Source organism: Typopeltis vanoorti, chromosome 13 (assembly GCF_054136105.1).
Source record: "Typopeltis vanoorti isolate ZY-2024b chromosome 13, IOZ_Tvanoo_1.0, whole genome shotgun sequence".
Taxonomy (NCBI): domain Eukaryota; kingdom Metazoa; phylum Arthropoda; class Arachnida; order Uropygi; family Thelyphonidae; genus Typopeltis; species Typopeltis vanoorti.
The window spans coordinates 72,978,575-73,003,314 of NC_143561.1; the positions used below are offsets into that span (position 1 = coordinate 72,978,575).

A 24,740-nucleotide genomic window follows, 5' to 3' on the forward strand; every position below is an offset into this window, starting at 1 on the left:
CCGACCAGGGCTTCTGACCTAATGTCCAATCCTCACCTTCTCGTGGTGCTCCCTGTTGGGTATCTACCTGGATACTGAATGAACGAGGATGGGCTGGCAATTTGGGATTTAGCTGACCAAATTGTATTCTTATTGGCTTAAACCAATATAGACAATGATGGTACAATATGACAAAATTTCATGCCTGCTGGGGTGTCGCCTGATTACACAAGGGCCCCCATTGTTTTCGCCAGGGAACCAGGGCGAACAGTGAAAAGTCAGCTACTGGAACAAATCTGAAAGCACACCCCAAATCAGCATCACCCGAGTTAAAGATTGGTCCTATCAACATAAGAAGCCTGAATGGCAAAGAAATTGAGCTAGCTAAGGAATTAGATAAGTACCAGATCGACATAATAAGGGTGACTGAAATAAAAAAGACAAAAACTGGTAAGATCTTTCTGAGCAATAAATACAAAATGTTATATTCAGGCAATAACAATCAAGGAAAAGAAGGAGTAGCCATAATATTCAACACAAAATACGAGGCTAATCTTCTTGAATGGCAGGCAGTCTCAAGTAGAGTGATGTGGGCAAATACGAGAATGGGGAATTGGACAATGAGACTTTTTTGTGCCTATGGTCCCACAGAAAGGTCTACTAAGGTAGAAATGGAGGAATTTTTTCATGCTTTAGAAAAAGCAACTGACACAATGAAAAAGGAAAAGTCGGTCCTTGTTTTGGATCTAAATAGCAGAGTAGGAAATGATTGTCAGACATACAAAAATATTTTGGGAAAATTTGGAGAAAAGAGCAAAACTAATAATAATGGCAAATACCTGTTGGATTTCTGCTCAGGACATGGAGTGGTTATTACTAACACCATGTTCCAACATAAAAATGTGCACAAATTCACATGGAGAGTAGAGGCAAGGAATGAAAAAAAGTCTCATTGACTATGTTATTGTTGATAGTGATGTTTTTTCCCTGGTGCAGGACACCAGAGTGTACAGAGGATTTGAAATTGGAAGTGATCAGTATTTAGTCTTGAACAGGATAAAATTGAATTTCATATTGAAGAGAATAATATGTAAGAAAGTTTTAAAGCAAATAAAAGTTGAGCAACTCTCAGATGTGAACTGTAGACTAAAATAAAGATTATTGAAGAAAAAATGAAAGAGTTTGAGAACAGGAACCAAACCTTGGAGATTCAGTGACAAGCCTTGAAGAAAAGCCTGATTGATTCAGCCAGAGAGGCATGTGGTGAGGTTGTCTGCAAGGATAGAAAAATCAGAACTCTATGGTGGACAGAGGAAGTGAAGGAAAAGAAGAAAGCATATCAAAAGTTCCTGGCAAATAAGTCAGCTTTTGCTCTTGGAGAATACAGAGACAAATGTAAGAAAGCAAACTAGCTAAACAAAAGTCATGGGAAGACTTTGGCAAGAACATAGAAAATAAATATGAAGAAGGTGGCAAAATATTCTGGAGGTTGTTGAAGAGGCTCAGAAATGGAGGAAAGAGTGCTGTAAAAGGAGTTAGAGATGATAAAGGTGACATGAAAACGGGAGAAAAAAATATCCTTGAAGTATGGAGTAATTCAAAAAATTGCTAAATGAAAGAAGCAGTGATAGCACAGTGGTAAAAAAACACTCAACAGGCATACATATCTGTACTTGAAGTAGAAAAAGCCATCAAAGGCTTGAAATGTGGAGTAATTACTTCGAAAAATTGCTAAATGAAAGAAGCAGTGATAGCACAGTGGTAAAAAACACTCAACAGGCATACAGTCAGGAATACATATCTGTACTTGAAGTAGAAAAAGCCATCAAAGGCTTGAAATGTGGAAAGGCAGCAGGAGTAGATGATATTTGACTAGAAATGCTGAAGTATGGTGGTATAAAAGTCTTACAGTGGCTGCACTGCATAGTTCATAAAGCCTGGACAGAGGGACAAATTTCCGATGATTGGAGTAGAGCTCTAATAGTATCCATATATAAAAAGGGGAAATAAAACTGAATGTGAGAATTACAGAGGTATTTCCCTACTGAGTGTTCCTGGCAAGATCTATGCAAGTATACTTGAGAAACGGTTGAGAAGAATTGTGGAAGAAAAGCTTGGTGAAGAACAAGCTGGATTCAGGCCAAATAGAGGCTGTCAGGATCAGATCTTCACTTTACGACAAATAGTCGAGAAAGCATGGGAATATAACAAAGATCTGTATTTAAGTTTTGTCGATTTGGAAAAGGCATATGACAAGGTGCCAAGAGAGAAGCTATTCAATACGCTGCAGTTATATGGTGTCAATTGGGCATTATATCAAGCAATACTTAGTCTTTATTTGAGTTGTAGTTAGCAGTTAGAATTGAAGGAAGTACAGGAAGATGGTTTAATGTTAAATCTGGTGTGAGACAAGGATGTACATTATCCCCCTCTGTTATTCATTATCTATATTGATCACATTATGAAGGAAAGTGGTATTAAACATGATATTAGAATTGGAGATGTTAATGTCAGCTCAAATAATGCAATAAAAGGTGGGGGGCAATCAAATGCTAGATTTCTCTCTCAGTTTGGTGCATGACTGGAATGGACTGTCTCTGGAGGTAGTGTGAACGAATTCATGAAAAGTTATGATAGCTGGTTTGTGGCCTCCCTGGTTAATGACAGACAACAATACCAGGCTTCCTGTACTTTGTAGAAAACATCCAAATTGGCTGCAACATCATAGCCCATTTTCCTGCCTCTCTGAGATGTGACACTGCATGACAGAGAATGTTTAATTTAGAATCCTCTGCTTTTGACTTTCCCTGGTTTAAGGGCCATTTAATAACTTACATCTGCCATATTAATTGCTCTTCTAATTCCAAAACTGACTCTGACCTCTTCACTTTCTTATTCACAAAGCCCAACACTGCTGACCAAGCAAAAGAAGATGAAAAAATATATTTGATGCAAATTGTATATCCACCAACCCAAATGCTGATGATCCTCTCCACTCTGCCAACATACTCATGATCTTTTTTTAAGCAGTTCTTCCAAACAAACTAGAGGGGTTACCTGTCCTCTCTCAGTAACTTGGCATCACCATCATGTATACTTCCTCTCTCTCTCACACACACACACACAATGCCTTCTCTCCAACAACACCCAACACACACAAAATTCATCCACTAAGATGGCATGAAGTGAAATGACCAGAACTTTTACTCTTTCTTTTTTCTTTCCATGGTTGAATTATTGATTGTGCCTATCTGACCCAAATGTCCGATCTGAGCAAGTCACAGAAATTTTCCTTACTGGCATGAAGTCCTTTATTCCTTACTCTACCCAAAATTCTTTTCCACTTTTCACACTTGGTTCAACAAAAGGTGTATCAAAGCAGCTGAAGAAAAAATTCAGTACACCATAGATAACTTGCACAAGAACCCCCATCTTCAATAAATGCAAAATAACTATCAGGAAATTTAAACCTAACTTCATGAAGGTCAATAGCAGAAAACTTGCCTTCTGTCCAAATGGAAACCGTGCTTTCTGTTCCCCTGCAGGAAATTTAATTAGATCTAATGTCTAGTCATCTGCAATTCACTTCTCTCACATTAATATGGCATCAATCTTCTCCTCTAACTCCTGCATAGATGACCAACTGCCATACCAGACACTGAACAATTTATGCCTCCTGTGACTTTCAGCAAAAAGAGCACTAAACAACTTAGACACAAGTCTTATGGTCCCACTGACATCTCTCCAAAGTGTACTCAAACACTGTCCTTCAGAGATAACACCTGTTCTATATAATCTCTACAATCTTCTGTTATTCTATACAAATTCAAAGAAACGTACTGTCAAGTGGAGTTACGTGTCCCTTTAGATTGGGTGTGCTGTCATGTAGCATGGGTTGCATGCTACACATGCAACTCGTGCTACAAAATTCATGCCAATTTGACCACATAATGGCATTTGTATTGACATATGAAAGTTTAAAGAGTGCATAATAATAGTGAAAGTCTTAATAGTGCATCAACGCTTCTCTTAACTGGTCCAATGGAATTAATTGTAAGAATACTTCGTCGTCATCAAATTCCTGACATGTACCCTCAAGGGGTTTACAGGATATGATAGTACTACATGAAAAATTTACATCATTACTAATTTCCTGTCTACAATTTTCCTCCAAATCAGTCTGTTGCTTGTTAAGACTCCAACATTATCAGATCTTATGTTTCTATCGTCTAAGGCACTTTGTACCGTATCAATCCACCTATATCTTGGTCTTCCTCTGGGTTGTTTTCCTGCCAACCTGAAAGAGAACACTTGTTCTGCTAATCTTTCCTTGCCCATTCTGTTTAAGTGACCATACCACCTGAGATTAACTCTGTTAACGCATTCCTGGATGCTGACAATGTCAAGTTCTTTCCTAATATCCTTGTTTTTAATATGATATTGCCATTGATGCCATCTGTTCACGCCTCTAATCTTTCTCAGGGCTCTCATATCTGCAGTCTCTAGTCTTTGGTCAAGTGTTTTATTTCTGACCCAGCTGTCAATCCATAAGTTAAAACGGATTCGAACTGTTTTTTGTATACAGCTAATTTAGTGTTCTGACTAATTTTTTTTTTTTTTTAATATTTAATAAAGTTGGTATGGTTCTGACCATACCAACTTTATTGATTCTGTTGTCTATTTCCATATTTAATTTACCATCTTCAGTAAAACTCGTGCCTAAGTAGCTGAAATGTTTTACTTGTTCCACAGGTTCCTCGTTCACAACACAGTTGACATTTTCAACAATTCTACCTATTTTCATTGTCTTTGTCTTTTTATTGCTGACCTTCATACCATATCTATTACAACAGTTATTCAATTTAGTCAGGGAATCTTGTGGACGATGTTATACTTCTAAATAAATCCGCTACAAGTCTGCAAGATTCCCTGACTAAATTTAACATTAAACCATCTTCCTGTACTTCCTTCAATTCTAACTGCTGATGTCCCATTGACACCATATAACTGTAGCGTATTGAATAGCTTCTCTCTTGGCACCTTGTCATATGCCTTTTCTAGATCGACAAAACTTAAAATACAGATCTTTGTTATATTCCCATAATTTCTCCACTATTTGTCGTAAAGTGAAGATCTGATCCTGACAGCCTCTATTTGGCCTGAATCCAGCTTGTTCTTCACCAAGCTTTTCTTCCACATTTCTTCTCAGCTGTTTCTCAAGTATACTGGCATAAATCTTACCAGGAACACTCAGTTGGGAAATACATCTGTAATTCTCACATTTAGTTTTATTTCCCTTTTTATATATATGGGTACTATGAGAACTCTACTCCAATCATCGGGAATTTTCCCTCTGTCCAGGCCTTCTGAACTGTGCAGTGCAGCCACTCTAGGACTTTTATATTACCATACTTCAGCATTTCTGGTTGAATATCATCTACTCCTGCTGCCTTTGTAGTTTATTCATTTATTTTATTTTATTTTTATTTACTTATTTTTTATTTTTGAAAAAAGAAGAAGAAAAAACTGACAATCTAATGTGATAAAATTGTATTAGAAGATCAAATGAGGGAATTTTTTTTTTTTTTTTTTAAAATAAAAAAAAAAATAGTTTTAAATATTCTTCTCTACATAATGTATATTATATTCATCTGCCTGTTCCACATTGAAAGAAAGCCCTATAAAATACCACCTCTAATCATTCCACAGTTTATGAGAACTTTTTTCTACTTAAGTAAGAAATAAACAGTTTACTTTGTATCACAGTATTGCATTGATGTGCAATAAATCATACAGTGATTTTCAATTTAATAAAAATCAGGAGATTTTAGACACTAATTTGCATTAGTTGTCTCTGAGGCAACACATCGTTTTGTTTTCCTTCTGGTTTTGTATAAGAACAAGTCAGGATTAATAAGCAGACATAATAAAAATCATGTCACTTTACAGTTAATATGAATTTTATTGTTAGATAACTTATATTTATTTTATTGCCATGAAATAACTGTACAATTAACATACTGATATTTATAGTGTATTTCGCTAATGGTAATATATAACATATAACCTCTTAAGTGATTTAGTCACCTTGTAACAGATTAATGTTTACTGTTTCCTTTAATATAATTTGGGTTATTCATTACTCTGCATGGAAGCAATTAATATATATTGTGTTATCTTGTATAATTGAATTCTTTTCTACTTTTAAGATAAAATGATCAATTTAATTAGACATCTGTGTGTATGTATTTTTTTTTCTTTTGATTCTAGCTCCACCACCAAGTACTATGCACCATGTGATACCTCCTATAATAACACAGCCACCACCTCCACCACCACCTCCTCCACCGCCTCCTCCGCCTCCACCACCACCTCCACCACCACCACCTCCACAACCAGGTAAGTGTAGTATGAACATATTTGCACTTCAGTTTAATATAAAAAAATATCAACATTGCCAAAAATATTCTTAAGGGAATATACTGTGATTGTGTTATATGATTAATCTTTCAGAATTACTAGCTTCCAAAGGAACAATTTTCTTCCAAATTAATTTATCTGGTTCACAATATTATCAGATCTTTCATTTTGGTCCTCCAAGGCTGTGCTTACTATTGTCAACCCACCCACCTATATTGTAAGATAAAGATCTAAATGGGTTGATTGACATATTTTGGATCTTTTTCTTGGCAGGAAAATGATCCAGAAGAAATCTTTATTTTGTCTCCTTTAACCCCCCCCCCCCCTACCGGCTATGATGTCTATAGACCTCCAGCTAAATCTAAATACTATTCTGTAACACCTGTTGAATAACATGGATAAGAAGTGCAATTTGTTCTCACTATTTCGTTTACCTTGCCAGTAGGGAGGTTAATGTTTATCTCCAATTTTATGCTTGGTTTTTCTTAATTTTTCATAATATTTGTTTTCTTATTAAGTGTCTCTGCTCCATATGTCAAAACAAGGATGATATCCTGGTTGAAAAATTTAGCATTATTTTCAAGTTTTATTTTACTGCACAGGAATTTCATTTTGCCAAATATCATTAGTAGCAGAATTCTTTTATTTCTTTGTGTATGTTTCCTTCTTTGTAAGGTAAAGATTCTTCCGAAGTTATACCTATTCCTTGTATTTTCTCTTTGTTTTCTGTTTTCATTTGTTATTCTATTATATTTGATTATCACTGTGGATAAGTTATAAGGACCATACAAGTAGTTTGTTATAGTGGATAATTTTCTGTAATAACAAATCTCCTTTAAATTAGAGTATATCTATGAAATCCTGATCTGAACTTTTTGATAGTTGGCTATATTGGTGTTTGGTATAGAGAGCATTGACTGTAACTGATTTTCTTATTTTTATTTTGACTGATTTAATTGATTTTAATATTTTTATCATTACTTTAGTTTTCTCATTGTTTATATATTATTCTGCTTTATTTTATACCATATTTACTTCATTTCTCATTTCCTAACTCTGTTCTGTTTGCTATGACAGTAAAAAATTATTTAATTTTTGTCATTGATATTCTGATTTTATCTTTGATTCTGTTTATTTTGAAAGGCCTTCTTCACAATTTCACTGTGCAAACTAGCATTCCACTATGTTGTTGTTCTATTCTTCTTGTTGAGTTTTTGACACCATAACTTGCTTTCCTCCTTTATATATGTTACTTGCAAGATAAGTTCTTCAAAGCGGTAAATCTTTTGCACCATATTTTTCACTTGTTGGGGTGCTGACAGATGTTCTTTGCTTTGATTGTACAGGGCACTAGCTACATCCGAACTTGATTTTGGATCCCAAGTCTGTTCTTCTGCCAGAAGAGTAGTACCCTGTTTTGAGTATACCCTATTCATCATCAACCCATAAGAAGAGCAACTACAGCATTTCAAACTCCACCAATCCCTAGTCTGTACGTCAAAGCAAATGAACCACCTTCTTTGCTTTGACATCAACAGCTGTCTCTATTATATGCTACAAAAATAAAATCCCTGCATGCATCACGAGGCAACTTCTTTTTTTTTTATGGTGGGAAAATCTGTACTACACACACTGCCATACAACCCTGAAGTTTGTGAATAAAAGCTCTAGATATCAGGGAAGACAACCTAGCATGAATGCCATTAATTACACTTCTACTGTGGCATTCATACACACATCGCTGTGTAGTTTTTCTTCAAGTCCTTCAAGTTCACAACTTTCTCAGTTATGAAAGCTACACTTGGATGTATGCTTCTTTTAGACTCCAAGCCACTTTGAGATCAAGAGAAATGAGACTGCAGCTAAGTCAACTCATTTCTCAATCTTCCATTATCTACCTCTCCCATGTATTAATTTTAGGCACGTCATAAGGCAGTGACTTTTATTCCAGTTGCAGTCATCATGGAACAGAGAGGCCAGTAATAAGCTCTGTTGAATCAAGCCTGAAATTAAATTGTGCTTGGTCTGGTGTATGCAGTGGCTATAAAGAGGAAGTTGTTCTTGCTTGCCGCTACATAGGTCATAGTCATCTTATGCACTCCTTCCTATTGAGGGGTTAATGATGCATATGTGTTATGTGACACCGGACTAACCATCATTCTTATTTTAATTGACTACCCTCGTTTTGTCAACAAACAGAGTCATTAGTAACTTTTGTAATCTACCTGAACCGTATACCCTCAGGTAGATTTTATCAGACTCACCATGTTCTCTTTTTAAGTTTTTGCAGAAAATAATTTTTTTTAACCATATATGAAAATACTTCAGGTGCAGACTTCGTTTGCTTACACTTAGATAAAGGATTAAACCAAGTATATAATTTCTTGGTATCTTGAATTTATAGTATAACCAAATGAAAAAACTTCCAATAACTATCTTGAATTCTTTTGTTACCTACCTAAACAGCCAACACAATTCACTTCACAGTAGAAAAAGAATCTAATAACTGCATGTCTTTTCTTGACACATTAGTGCCCCAGCCCTGTAGCCCTGTATGTAGGTATTATAAGAATAGTGTACTGTTGGGCTGGATGCTGATAGCTGAGTGACTGGTCCCTTTGTTCCTACTTCCTTTGTCTGAGGTATATCTGAAAAGATAGTCAAAGCACTAATAAAATGTAACTTTCACACCACATTTAAACCACATGTTAAATTAATAACTCTAATCCACTCTCCTAAGGGTAAACTCCATCTCCTGGCATATCCTGGAGTGTATGAAGTTCCATGTGATTGTTACTTGGCCTACTATGGACAGACAAAAAGATCTGTTAACATCCACCTTGGAGAACATCTGCTACCATTATTATGGCAAGCCTGGACTGGCAGACCATGCTTTGAACACCCCTTCACACAGGATTAGATGGAATAAATGAATATGCTTTATATAAGTCATTACAAGTCAGAAAGATTATTTTCAGAGTTAGGGAGAATGCTTCATGGCTAGGAAGCATTCTCCTAACCTGAACAAGTACTGTTGCATTAATTTGCCAAAAATGTGGGAGATTGTGTTTATCTTAAGATCAACTGCTACATAGCTGTAATACTTCTTTTTTACATTAGAGGGGCCAAATTAGGATTTTAGCCTTTAGGATGTCATATGTTATGTGCTCTGAAGATGCTAGTTTGAAATCCAGTGAAATATAAGTCAATTAATAAACATCTGTTTTATAATTTTAGTTGGTGTTGTAATACCGTTAAAATAAGTATTTCATAATGTTCAACTCCTAAGCTTGTCTATTAGATACTTTTAAATATTTTGTTTTATCTTGGTTGATTTGTAATCCTAATTTTTCAGCAGAAATTTTGGATATTTATTGAATATTATTTTCTAATGTCTTCAGCATTTTCTCCAAATTAGGCAGATATCATCTGCATATCCTAATATTACTATTCTACTTGTGTTATCTTTTACAGTATCGATAATATGTTTTTCTAAAGCCAAATTAAATAGAATTGGTGTAGACTGGGTAGTCTCTAGAATTGATTAATTAAATGTGTAATAATTATACAATTTGGCTATATCAAATTTATGTGTTTGTGTATAAATATATATATAGAAAAAAATTCTAAGAAAATTTTTTTTAAAAATTAAAAAGATGGGAAAATGAATGATAAATCAATATTGGGGGATCACTAATTTAATTTTGAAAAATAATTGAGGTGAGGACAATAGTTTAATAGTTGACTTTTTTTTGGAATGGGCTGCGTATAGGTTTGTTTATGTACCCCTTTGTAGATGCCTGACATGTATCTCTGCCACTGATGCCATCAGTTCACTCCTCAAATCTTCTGAACTCTCTCATATTGTGGTAATTCTCATGGAAAGGCTTAGACGTTAGTTATACATTCTTACTAAATAGCTTAAGGAAATTACAACGTACAATAGATTATACATTAAAATAAATTTTAATACACTGCCAATATTTCGGCAACGTCACCTTGCCATTATCACAGGAACTTAAATATAAGACGTGCATGCAAGCACAACACACACACACACACAGTAAATGAGGAACGAAGCAGGAAGCTATTCTTTCTCCTAAAAGTCCTGATGGTGCCCCTTAGCAGACAATGTTGGTATTCTTGGCTGATTGGGCTGAAGGTCTTCTGATGTAGGTTTCCCAAATTTGTTTAGGTTTGGATTGTTTCTTAGGGCTGAGGCTGATTCCATGAATAACCTTTCATATTTGAATTTACTACGGTGTATTATCGTGACTTTCTTCCACCGTATTCTATGGTGGGTATCCAGCGCATGGTCTGCAAGACCAGAGTGGCTGTATTGGTGAAACCGGATGTAGTCCTTGTGTTCTGAAATTCTGATATTAGCTGTCCTGCCTGTTTGGCCAAAGTAGGAAAGCTTACAGCTGCAAGGGACAGTATACACCAGGAAGGTCTTTGGGGGGGGGGGGGGGTTGGTCTTTAGTGGAGCGGATAAGGGATGCCAATTTTTTATAAGGTCTGTAACAAGAAGTTAAGTCATGCTTTTTTAGGATTTTTGTCATTTTTTCCAAGGTGCTTCGGATATAGGGAATGGTGATGGATTTAGAGTAATCCTTGTTGCGAGGGGGGGGAGGGAGGGGCTTGTGGTTTATTGGTTTCAATATTTTTTGGATTTTTTTGGGGGGTAGCCATTGGCTAAGAAAGTGTTGAGAATGTGGTTTAGTTCTGTGGTTAGGGCATTGTCATTTGAACAGATAAGTTTAGCCCTGTTGTATAGTGTCTTAATGACTCCATATTGTTGTGGGGGAGGGATTATTGGTGAATGTATCTGCCTGTATGGGTGGGATTTCTATAAACTGAGAAAAACCAAGGTTCAATCAGGCTGGCGGATGACTAGTGTGTCTAAGAAAGGAAGGCAGTTGTTTTTTTCTTCTTCCAGGGTGAACTTGATTCTGGGATGTTGGTTGTTTAAGTGTGTTAGGAAGGAGAGGAGTGCATCGGAGCCATGTGGCCAAATAGCGAACACATCATCAACATAGTGAAGCCATATGGTTGGTTTTTGTGGGGCAGAGTTTAAGGCTTTCTCTTCAAAAGTCTACATATAAAAGTTGGCCAAGGGTGGGGAGAGTAGAGAACCCATGGCTGTCCCCTCTATTTGTTTGTAGAATTTTCCTTGCCAAACAAAATAACCCGAGTTCATTGTGAACTGAAATAGGGCTGTGATATTGGGAGGAAACTTAGCTTTGATTAGTTCTAAGGATTCTTTGAGTGGGACATTTGTGAATAAGGAGGAGACATCAAAACTGACCATTACGTCAGTGTGTTTGAGTGTAAGGTTTGCTATGCTGGCTTTGAAATGGGCTGAGTTTTTTTATGTGTGAAGGTGTGTTGCAAGTATGGTGTGTGAGGGTTTGTTGTATGTGGGGGGAATCAGTGCCAACCACTATGGGACGTAATGGCACATTTTCTTTATGTATTTTTGGGAGTCCATATATACGGGGGGGGGGGGGGTATGGAGTTAAATGGTTTTAATTTGTTAGTGACTTCTACAGGCCAAGAAGTGACCTTCTTAAGGAGCCTGTGGAGTTTTCTAATTTGTGAGTTAGTGGGATTGTACTTGATAGGGAGGTAAGTAGCGCGATCTAACAATAGAGCATTGAGCTTACCTGTGTAATACTGTGCTGTTACCTTTATCCTCTTTGGTGATTATTATTTCCTTGTTTTTCTTTAATTCTTGCAGAGATTTAATTTCCATATTGGGCATGTTGGTTTTTGGTGGTTTTGCTTTGGTCAGAACACAAGCCACATCCAGTCTAATATATGTTGGCGACGTGGTTTGGAAGGTGCCGTATCCCATGTTCAATTTGTATCATAACGTCTTCAGTAGGTATTCTTCTGAGTGCAATAGCGAAGTTGTGGCCACGTAAGAGAGCATCGAGTGCTTCAGGTTTCAAACTAATTGACGAAAGGTTGACTACCGTGTTGGTAGGAATTTGTGGTTTGGAGTTTGAGTTCTTTTTTAAATTCTCAAATTTTTTGATCTGTCATTCCTGTACTTTTTTAAATTCTTTGTCCACAGCAGTGCACGAGATGTCGTATAAAATAGACCAAATCTCGTGGTTTAAGGAGCTGGAAAGCTCATCTTGTAGTACCTGGATAGCTAAGTTAGCGTCAATCAGGGACCTGTGAGTAGTGGCAATTTGTTCCCTGAGCAAAGTTTGACTGCTGCAGTTATAAATACGGAGAACCTTTTGGGAAATGAAACAGTGCTTGAATTTGACACAGTTTGGGATTACCTGGTTATCCCAGCAGCGTTTTAGGAAAGCGAGACGATTCAGTTGTCTTGATAGCTTCAAATTCATTTTACCATAATGGCGGGCCTTACGTGTGATGGAATCTCCGTGGATTATCGTAATTCTCGTGGAAAGGCTTAGACGTTGGTTATACATTCTTACTAAATTGCTTAAGGAAATTGCAACATACAATAGAATATACATTAAATAAATTTTAATACACTTCCAATATTTCGGCAATGTTATGTTGCCATTATCACAGGAACCTAAATACAAGACACATGCACGCAAGCACAACACACAGTAAATGAAGAACGAAGCAGTGTATTAATACACGGAAGTGTATTAAAATTTATTTTAATATGTATTGTATTGTACGTTGTAATTTCCTTAAGCTATTTAATAAGAATATTGTGGTAATATAATACATGTGATCAATATCAACATGATATTGTTAATCCATCTTTTAGATGCATAAGTTAACAGTTCAAGCATTGTCTTGTAAATGGTTAATTTGCGTAATCTGTATAAATTTATTCATCTAGTTTGTCACAGTACCAATTTCGTCTATTCTTTTATCTATATCCATAATTAATTTGTCATCACAAAAAAAAAATATAAAAGAAAAGAAAAAGTGTATAAATAACTGAAATGTGTTAATTTTTCCTCTAAGTTTGCAGATCTGTAGCAATTTCATCTATAGGATGAAATTGCTGTGGATTAGATACTCAGTGTTGTATTATATTGGTGGGATTATGATAGAAGAAACTGATCAGGTTAAGGATCTTGGAGTTAGATAGGAAATGAAGTTAAGAGTCCATGTAGCAAAGATTGCAAATTTAAGGCTTTCTCTTCAAAAGTCTCCATAAAGAAGTTGGCCAAGGGTGGGATGAGTGGTGAACCCATGACTGTCCCCTCTATCTGTTTGTAGAATTTTCCCTGCTAAATGAAATAGCCTGAGTTCATTGTGAACTGAAATAGGGTTGAGATATCGGGAGGAAATTTGGCTTGGATGAGCTGTAAGGTTTCCTTGAGTGGGACATTTGGGAATAAGGAGGAGACGTCAAACTGACCATTTTGTTAGTATGTTGGAGTGTAAGGTTTTTCTACACTGGCTTTGAAGTGGACTGAGTTTTTTATGTGTGATGGTGTGTTGCCAGTATATTGTGTGAGTGCTTTGGCTAAATGTTTGGCTAATTTGTATGTTGGGGAATCAATGCCATCCACTATGGGACGTAATGGCACATTTTATGTATTTTTGGGAGCCCATATATACAGGGCGGGGGGGGGGGGGGTTCTAGAGTTAAAAGGTTTTAATTTGTTAATAACTTCCACAGGCCAAGAAGTGACCTTCTTAAGGAGCCTATGGAGTTTTCTAATTTGTGAGTTGGTGGGATTGTATTCAATGGGGAGGTAAGTAGCCCGATCTAATAATAAACCATTAAGCTTACCTGTGTAGTCAGTATGGTTGAGCACCATGGTGGCGTTCCCCTTGTCTGCTGTGGTGATTACTATTTCTTTGTCTTTCTTCATTTCAAGTAGAGCCTTATATTTATTATTGGATGTGTTGGTTTTTTGGTGGTCTTGCTTTGGTGAGAGGGCTACATCCAGTCTAATATTGTTGGTGATGTGGTTTGGAAGGTGGCAGATACCGCGTTCAATCTGGATTATAATTTCTTCGGCCGGTATTTTTCTAGAAACAGTGCCGAAATTGTGGCCATGTGCAAGAGCGTTGAGTGCTTCAGGCTTCAAAATAGGATGTACAAGAGCATGAGACTGATCCTTCAAAAGACAATTGAAGGTTGTTAGTTGGTTTGAAAGTGACATGAAGTTTATATTTTTGATGAACTTTGTACCCCAGATATAGGGAATAGGAATAGCTCTGTTGTGATCTTGGGTGTCAGGTGTGGGAGGAATATTGGTGACATATAGTGTTTTGTCAATTTTATTGTTTTTAGCCATTGATTAAAAGTGTTGTGAAGATAACTGAGTTCTTTGACCAAAGACTTCATCATTGGAATGAATAGCCTTAGTTCTGTGTGTGTTTCAAGAATGCTGTACTGTTGGGATGATGTGACTGCTCCAGTTATTTATTTTGTTTTTCCTCATGATTTTTATACCATAAAGTGCTTACTATGAATAACTATCAACAACTAAGATTATCATTACATTTAAGTATACTGTATTAATTGCAGTGTTTCTAATCCCCCCCCCCTCCTCTTTCCCATTCTGGTCCTTATTGTATGCTTTTTCCAGATTTGCATATCCTCCCCAATTAAAATCCATGTTTGTTTTAAAATAAAATCTTATTCAGATCCATTTGATCTGAATTTGTGTTATTCTTTTTTTTTTTTTTTTCTCTAGGTCTATGCCATTATTTTTCTTAGCATCTTCTGAATTAGGGAAATTTCTCTGTAATTCTCACTTTTTTTAACCCCCCAACCGGCCGGTGTGGATGAAATATTCAACACTCCCTAGCTTTTTTCATGGATCAAAATTTCGTCGGCATTCTACCTTTTATCATGCCATTACCTTCCTCCGCCGTTAATCTCGTTACGGCTATTCTATAGCATTAGTGGATTAACTGTTGCTGAGTGACCTTTGTGTCCCCTCCCCCTGTCTTTACGTCTATTGTGTTGCTTAGAATTTCATTTACTGTCCTAAGTTATTTGACCTTTCTTGCCTCTAAAATTATTTATTTTGTCTCTTCCCAAAAATTGAAACCAATTCCACATATGCGAAAAAAAAATCAATCCTGAAATGCCCACTGATCAGCTTTTGCAATTAATCTATTTAGTGATAGTGAATTTGGTGTATTTTATTCTACAAATCAGTGCACCGGAAGAGATGCACTGATTGTTCTTTCACTTTACGTATAATATTTGAATAATTTTTTTTCGAATTTTAAAATTTTCAAATGTTTGCTTTGAAAATATTATGTCAAATATTTATATTTTTAAATAATATTTATTGAAATAAATATGTCCTTTTTCTTTCGTTTCTAGCGAAATAGCATTATATGGATCATCACATTTCAGATTTAGAAACGATTTTTTGTTATTCATAAAGACAAAATAAAAAAAAATGTTAAAATGCTACATTGCATTACTCGGTTTCCGATTGTGTGTCTTTTTGGTATCAAAAATTTATATCCAATGATATTTTAGCAGTGATTCTTCGCCTTCGTCATTTATTTATTTATTTATTTGTATTATGCATATTACGATAATATCTAGTGCACATCCTCGTAGATATGTTGAAAATATAATGGGAAAAATATCATATATGGAATGATTCAAAATTCTTTTTCATTTTGAAGATTTTCTAATGCTTTCCCCCCTCCTTATCCTCTCCTAGAACTCACAGGTTTGAAAGCTTTTCTAGAGAGCATTCAAAATCAATTACTTCATTTTACCATTTTGACAAAGGATATACGGCAATCAGATTGTATTGTGAAACTTCTAATTCTGTTCTATTTATTTGCAAACTAAAACCAGCTGTTCTACTGCCCGCTGAAATTACGTGAAATTTTAGAAATAATATGCTATATTTTCACCATGCAAAATTTCACCATACAAAATGCATACCACACAAAAGAAAGTTCAGTAGTATTATTTTTGTTTGTTTTTCTTTAAAAAAATCTAAATATTACTTCTTATGCTGCTGGAAGCTATTTCTGAAATAATCTAGTCTTGTAAATACTTGGTTATATCCTCTTAGCTGGAGGAAAAGCTGAAGGCTTATTACTCTCAGTGCTATTGAGAAGAAAGGGGAGAACACTAAAGTGCCCCAGGCTGTAGTGCAGAATATGTCAAGAATGTCTTGTTTCCTTTTCGATTGTTGATTACCTATATTCTAACAGAAATACTGATATTTCGTTTACATGCTTATACATTATTTATGCCAAAATAATTGCTTAATTTATAATGATCAGTTTCACTTTTATTATCAAAAATTAGAAATTAAATCATACAATTATCTTGAAAAAGAGGATTTGAATTATTTTCAAAGAAAAGGTGCATATGCGTTTCATAATCTTTTTTTGGGGGGGGATATAGACCTAAGCAATCTGCAGATATTTCAGATAGTTTATTTCATAAATCGTTCGCAAGACAGCTGTTACAAACGTAAATCACTTGGGGAACATACCCATTCATTTTAGTGTAAAATAGTAGCAAAGGTTCAGTTACTTTAGATATCTAATCTAGAAGAAAATGTTATGTCTGCTGAGATTAGAATCATACGTGAATAATTTTTCTGACATGATTTCTCTATTCGTTATAATGTAACCAATTTCCATATTTTTTCCCTCCTGCAGACTTCATGTAGTGTCTATATGCAGTGATTTCTTCTTTGAACTATAAGAAAAAAAATCAGATAACAGGAGAAAAATATGTAGTCTTTTCTTTTCCACTGGCTGAATTTACAATGTTCTTTCTTTGTGTTTTGAAGAGAAACTGCAAATTACTTTTTTCTTACTATTTTTGCCATTATAACATCTCATATAATTATAAGAGTGACATTTTACCGTTTTTCTCCCACACGAGAAACAGAAATAAGGTGGTAATAATATTGTTGATTCTGTCAAACTTCATTGTAGCAGAAATTTTTATTACAAAACTGTAATATATATATATATATCTCCGAAACAAGAAATTTGGAACCCATATCACATCAATGTTGAGTGTTGGCAAGGTGAAAATGTTCCCGTTATTATATATATATTTCATTTATTAACTAGGGGGGCTATGCCCCCCCGTGTTCTGGTATGGTAGACCAGTTCTCCTTCAATTGTGATAACTCGAAAGGGGGTTCAGCCCTGAATTCTGATGACTCGAATTTTGAAGACTCAATCCTCAGGGTAGCCCCTGAGTTTCAAAACGTTTCGATAAACATGACATAAAAAAGCTTATCATTTTATATATATATAGGGTAGATTTTATTTCATTATTTTTTATTGTTTTGATGAAATACTTTACCTGGAATACTCTTTCCAGTTTCTCTGTGTTATAAAGAGAACTTAAAAATTAGCCTTCAAGATGAAAAAGAAACAGTGCATTCGGGTATCCCTCTATCAATATTTGTAGTCCTGAAAAGGACTGTTTTGATGGCTTTGAAAACAAACATTTTTTATTTCATACTGTTCAGAATTTAAAATTCTTGAACAGCGTGGAACACCTTGAAGCAAGGGTAAACATACAAAGCAGTTTTACACTCAGGGCACCAGATTTTTGTTTCCTTTCTGATATTTTTTTTATTACATACATAATATTTGCATGGAGGTTTTTTTTTATTAGCCGTTGGTGGTAGATTTTCAGGATAATGGTTGGAGTTAGCAGCGTTCAACCTCAGAAGTCTGATAGGATTTCCTGTTTTTCTGCTTGCTGAAGAAGGTGCATGTGCATGCAGCAATGCTTTTGCAATTTCTATTCTGTATTCTAGATATGTTATGGTAGACAAACATTTTTTCTTGTCCAGGAGGAAACTGTTCCAAATAACAAAATCCAAACACTTCAAAATTCAAATAACATGTCCGAACACTTTTTTGTAATATTTTTTATGCTGTTTCCTCATTACAGAGTAGAATGATAGCTGCTGATCGCACCTGTCGACTCAACCCATAGTGTCGTTGTATGCACACACAGCAATGGGTTTTTCTTTCTTCAAACCATGCTTCTCCATGGATTCCGCTGATGGATTGTACAGGGAAGATAGAAGAAAAACATCTTTTTTGTCTTTCCAACGTAGTGCAAAGACTTTCCCTCACTGATAAGTTCGGATTTCCCCCTTCAATAGCTTTCCTGAAGCCAGATCAGGAGGCATATCTCGCCTTTTTGCATTTACAGTACCATAACTATCTGTACGATGCTGTAAAAGCAAATCAGCGAGTTCAGGACACATATATAGTAATTATCCATTATAATGCAGTAAGCTTTCCCCAGTAAAGAGTCTAGTAACTGCATTACTGCACGCATCGACAAGGGGAGATCCGAATATTTATCGTGCTCGATTACAGTTTGCTTTCCCGTATAAGGTTTGAAATCCCAAAGATATCCACTTTCCGATTCACAAAGCATAAAAAATTTTACTCCATACTTCGCTTTCTTTTTGGGAATATACTGCTTACATTTCAGTCCACCTTCATTTTTGATGGATTTTCATCAGAATATCATAAATTTTGTTGAGGACTGGGCAAGGATGTGTTGCCTGATCGTATTCTTCATTATTCTGAAAATGCAAATACTTCATGATGAGATTGAATTGTTTTTCAGTCATAACATCACGAAACATTAGCGTGTTCAGAATCCAGTCTGTAGACCAATACATTTAGAGAGCTGGCTTTTGAAATGTATTTCGAAACTTCGGTTTTTTCACTTTCTTTATTCTGATATTGCATTTGAAGGATGACAGTGATTTTAAATATTAATTTCACCTGTATCCGAATATCACATAATTTCCTGATTTATAATAATTAGGAAATATGTATATTGTCTGATTTATAATTTGCTAATTTATAATAATCACCACATAGTTTCAGTATCGAAATTTCAGTATTAAAGTTATGTGGAACAATTACTAGAGAAAAATAACGAATTAAATAAAAACTGTACCTATGTTTCATAACAGTTTTCGGGTGTGTGATAGTAATGCAACAAGGGGGGTGTGTTAAACTATCAGAGGCAAAATAAAGTTCAATTCTATTGTAAAAATATGGAAATGAAATTTCACATTTGATATACATATTTTGAATGATAAAAATAAGCAAATGTATCGCTTACTTTAAAAATTGCAGAATAAAATATCTGAATTATGCAGAAAATATAAATTTAAATCATAACTGTTAATTTCATTTTGTAATGACCAATTATACAAGGAAACCAAGAAAGTGAAAGTACAGATTACTATACAACATGAAGAAAAAATTTAGTAATATGATTAAAGAATTTCATGTTATTCTCTATAAAGCAAAGTTGCTCAAGCGTGTCCTAAAGGAAATCTGTTAAGTATTATTCGATTTCGATGGTTTTGTACAAAAATAAAATTAATATAACCTGGAACGTCGGCAGCCGGTTTTCTTTTCTTTTTTTAAAAGAATATTCCAAATAATTATTGTGAATTAATTTCTTCGAGAACAAAGAAAAATCTTTTGTCTAGTAGCAATTAGAAAAAATTAGCGCAAAAAAATAAAAAATTAAATTGGTTAAGTGAAGAAATTATGCAAGACCTTTATTTTTTCCAGAAATTAAAATTGTATTGTACAATAAAAAGAGAAAACAAAAATATAAATAATTTCTCTATTTTTATTCTATCATATATAACTAAAATCCAGTTCACCAGCATGGAACAAGAAAGTCCGTTTCTTGTTATAGGCAACTGAGAGGCAGCTACGAACGGGAGATAATCCGATTAACCTTTCTCTTCAGCGTGAGGGTTTACACACCTTCTAATGGACATGACAGTCAAATTGCACTTCTTATCCAGGTTCTTTAAACAGGTGGGCTGAATCTTATCCAGATTTAGTTGGACGTCTATAGACGTCCTAGCCGGTAGGAAGGTTAATAGATGGATACTATGAGACTTTTTTGGGAATTCAACTTTGTCTTGTCTTTTTGAATTATTCAGCTTGTCTTCTGTAAAACGTTTTGCTATATTTCTGATTATCTATCATCTTTACAATTGCTTTTCTACATTTCAGATTCTGGCTCCCATTTTCTACCTCTGATAAGAGGAATATTCTTGTCTGATAATTGTATGTGTAACTGAATTTTTTCTCTCATTGTTCTGTTACCACGTATGTCATTTAATAATATTTTCAAAGTAATTGCTTCCAAGATATCCAGAATACCCTTAAGTTTTTATTTGACCTTTATCATCTTCAGTTCCTTTTATGCTAATTTTTTTATCAGTTTTTAAGATTTTTCTGTGGCCTCTAGATTTTGCTACCTTTGTGTAATATTCATGTTCTCTTTGAATCTTGAGTAACAGTAAGTGGTTAGTATACTGCCAAAATTGCTTAGTTGGTCTTCCTCTCTATCTTTGTCCATTTGAGGGGGCATATAAAACTAATATGTCAAAGTAAAGGAGGATGTCTCAGTTCATGTCTAAGCCAATCAAGTTGACGTCTGCATTGGGTTTCAATCAAAGGTTTTTGGTTTGCCTCTTCTAAAATTGGAATAACGAATATGATCCTTCCAAGAGTAACAGTCTTGAGCAGGTTGTATTAAAGCTATTAATGGTTTTTATTGTTTTGGTGGAAATGTTCCATGTTTCTCTACCATATAAGAAGATAGCCTGAGATTGCTTGTAAAGCCTAATTTTTGTTTCCTAGGTAATGAGGGGAGATTTCCATATATTTGTTAGATTCCTGTGTTGATTGAGAGCTTTATATTTTCTTAATATTATGTCATTTACAGTATTATTTATATTTGAGCCTAAGTATTTTACTTTTTATAAAGGTTGGTTGTGTTCTGTAATGATAGAATTTGAGTTAACTGTCAATCCAAATATTTTTGCAGCTTGGCATAGTTTATCAGAGTGCTGTTGCACCTTGGATAAAGATTAATCTATTAATACTATATCGTCTGCATGGTTGAGGTCACTGAGATAGAGTTGTTTATTGTTGGTTGTTCACGTTGCACTGAATTCATCCTCAACCATCCTGAAAATGTAGTCTAGGGTTATTATAAAAAGGAAGGGAGCTAAGGTGTCCTTGTAGAACTCCTGTTGTTATAGGAAATTTTTCTGTCAATTCCCATTGTGAAGAACATGGGTGTGAAATTCTTGATAAGGTGCTGCGATTGCTTCAATGATTTTGTTGGGAATACCATAATGATATTAAGGCAGAATGATTTTAAGGAAAGCCGATGGCAAGGAGGTCACTGAATTAGTCAATATAGCGGAATTATTGAGTGAGCACTTTGCAAGAGTATATCATCCAGGTGGTGACATTGAAAGAATGAAGGAACCATTAGTTTATACGGGAATTGTGGTGAATGAAGTGGAGGTGAATAGTCTAGTACAGAACCTTAATTATTATTATTACAGGCAGTTCCAAGGAGTTCTTAGACTCATTGAGGGAGGCCCAACATCATGTCAAGAACAACTATTCAACATTCGCACAGTATCTGTCATACTTCACCTTGAACTCATTTACAGTCATGGCACCCACAACAGACTCTGGCAGTTTATTCCACTCATTTACCACTCTCCAACTAAAAAACCTAGCTCTAACACCCTTGCTAACCACACTCTTACCAAGCTTCCATGGATGGGCCCCTAGTCCTCCCACTACCAGTCCTATTCTCAAAAATATCTTCTGAATTAATCTTATAGAAACCCTTCAGTAATTTGAATGTCTCAATCATATCACCCCCTTTTCACCTATCAACCAATTTCTGCAGCCCACAAATCTTCAACCTGTTCTCATAAAGTTCATTATCTTGTTCACTCATCTCTGTATCCTCTCCACCTCCTCTCCATTAAGAAGAAACCCTGGTGCTCATATCTGGGCACAGTAGTCTAGATGGGGGTCTTATCAAGGCTTGATTACAGAGGAACAATAACCTGTTTGTCTCTGCTCGTTAAAGTGTTTTTCAGCAACCAGATTTGATGAGCTGATTTTGCCACTTTTGCGATGTGTCCCCTAAACTTCAACTCCCTATCCAATAAACACTCTCAAATCCCTGGCCTCATCAACCTCCTGGAGTACAGTTCTACCAATGTGATATACTGCTGCTAATCTTTTCACTCCAAAATGCAAAACCTTACATTTTTCCCAGTCCTCCAAATCATCCTGAAAAATTTTGACATCCTCAGCATTCACTATTGCTCTACCCAACTTTGCATCATCCACAGACAGATGCACAGTTCCTCTCATATCCTTTCCTATATCGGTCCAAGAACAGAACCCTGCAGCACACCACTAGTCACAGTGGTGAATTTAAGCACACAGTGGTGTGCTTAAATTCACAGGCCATCTTTTGGACTCTATTCCTGAATAAACCACTCTCTGATATCTCTCCATCAACCACCCTCCTATCCATCTCACCAACCCCCCCATATCCATTCTCATATGGCAGTTTACTGATTAGAATTCCATGTGGTATCCTATCAAAGGCTTTAGCAAGGTCCTGTAGAATCACTGTAAACCCGTTACCCTTATCCAGTTCAGCTGTCACTGTGAGCAAGTTACTGAGGCATGATCTACCCTTCACAAAACCATGCTATCCCCCATACAGTATCCCATTTTCATCTATCCAATCTTGTATTTTCCTTTTGACTATTTTCTCCAAGATCTTGACAACAATTACTGATATGCTGATCGGCCTGTAATTTTCAACAGCAGTCTTGGAACCTCCTATATACAGTGGAACTATTTCCCCTCTTTCCATCTCCTTGGGACTAACCCAGACCTGAGACTCAGATTAAACAAAATGGTCAAAGGCACTGACAATTCTTTAGCCGCTTCTCATACGACATGAGCTGGTATACCATCCAATCCTGCAGATGAATCGACATTGAGATTTTGCAATAGACTATTCACCTCCTACTTCATTCACCACAATTCCCGTATAAGCTATTGGTTCATTCATTCCTGCAATGTCATCACCTGGATGATATACTCTTGCAAAGTGCTCACTCAGTAATTCTACTATATCAACTGATTCGGTTACCTCCACCATCGTCATTCTTTAAAATCAATCTGCCGTATACATTTTTTCTTTTGCTTGCAATATATCGAAAAAACTGTTTGGGATTCTCTTTAGCCTGCATGGCTAATGTTCTTTTATAATCCACTTTTGCTTTTTTTACCACACTTGTAACCTTCTGGCCTGGGCTTTATACCGTTCATGTGCCTGCAGGTCACCTTTCTCCTTAAATTCCCTTCACAGTTTTTCTTTTTTTCCAGCTCAAGCTTAATGGTGTTATTCATCCATTTAATCCCTACTTGATTTATTATTCGCCTCCTGCAAACACTTCTTAACCACCTCCCATGCACTATCAACATCCAGCCCTTGCTGTTTTATGTGCCATGGCGCTGAACTAATCAAACTCTTAAGCTTGTCATACTTACCGTCCCGATAATTCCACACGTACCATCTTAATTGTAAATTCCACACCTTTAGCCACCTCCAAAGTCAAGACCCTATGATCACTCTCGCCAATCGGTGGAAATGTGGTCATATTCGTTACAGTCAAATCCTCAGATGCAGTTACTGGGTCAAGCACTCTCTGACCCCTAGTATTTTTCATTACATTCTGTCGCAGATAGTTATCCCTTAATAACTGCATAAAATCCAATTCCTTCCTCCAATGTGACCTCTCCTCTTTCCAATCAACATTACCATAGTTGAAATCTCCCATAATAATTACCCTCCTTCCACTCATTTCTTCTATTTGCTTATGCATACTATCTCCACCATCTATTCCATCACCTGGTGTATAGCAGCACCCAATTGTATATTTTGTTCTGCTAGCCTCAATCTTACACCAAAAGGCCTCAAATGTGTTCTTTTCTCTATCCTAAGTTTTAAAAGAGGTATACCGTGAGTCGACATATCGATACAAAATTAATAACGGAAAAAAAAAAAAAAAACTTCCCCCCTATTTTATTCTCCCTGGCACTCCTGAATACACTATACCCCTCACATTCAATCCCACTAGCTATATCATCTTCAGTCAGCCATGTTTCACTAATGCCAATAACCTGTGGTCTGGAAGTGCCAACTAAAGCCAAAAATTCTTTCTTCTTGTTCCTAATACTCCTAGCATTAGTATACATGAATTGCAGACCCCCCCCCCCCCCCCTTTAGCCCCATCCCTACCTTGATGCCTTGTACTAACTATCCCATTCTGATTTGTTGTCCTTCTTATTCGCTCCGGCATATTATACTCATTCATACACTCAACTGCCTCCCCAAGGTCTGCATATCTACTCCTTCCCCCCCCACCCCCTTAATAAATCTAGTATTCCTGATTCTGCACATCCACTTCATTCAACAACACTTTTTCAAGTCTCCTTACACTGAATCCATTCAGATGCAAACC

General features: G+C 35.8%; 1 protein-coding gene across 1 annotated transcript in view; it reads left to right on the top strand.

The window, feature by feature from the left end:
- The window catches only part of swm (Zinc finger protein swm), a 370,656-nt gene that overhangs the window by 158,774 nt on the left and 187,142 nt on the right, over positions 1-24,740 (top strand). The window contains exon 8 of the mRNA XM_090402359.1: positions 6,250-6,378. Within this exon, the coding sequence (XP_090258485.1) occupies positions 6,250-6,378 (129 nt within the window). The remainder of the gene's footprint in view (positions 1-6,249; positions 6,379-24,740) is intronic.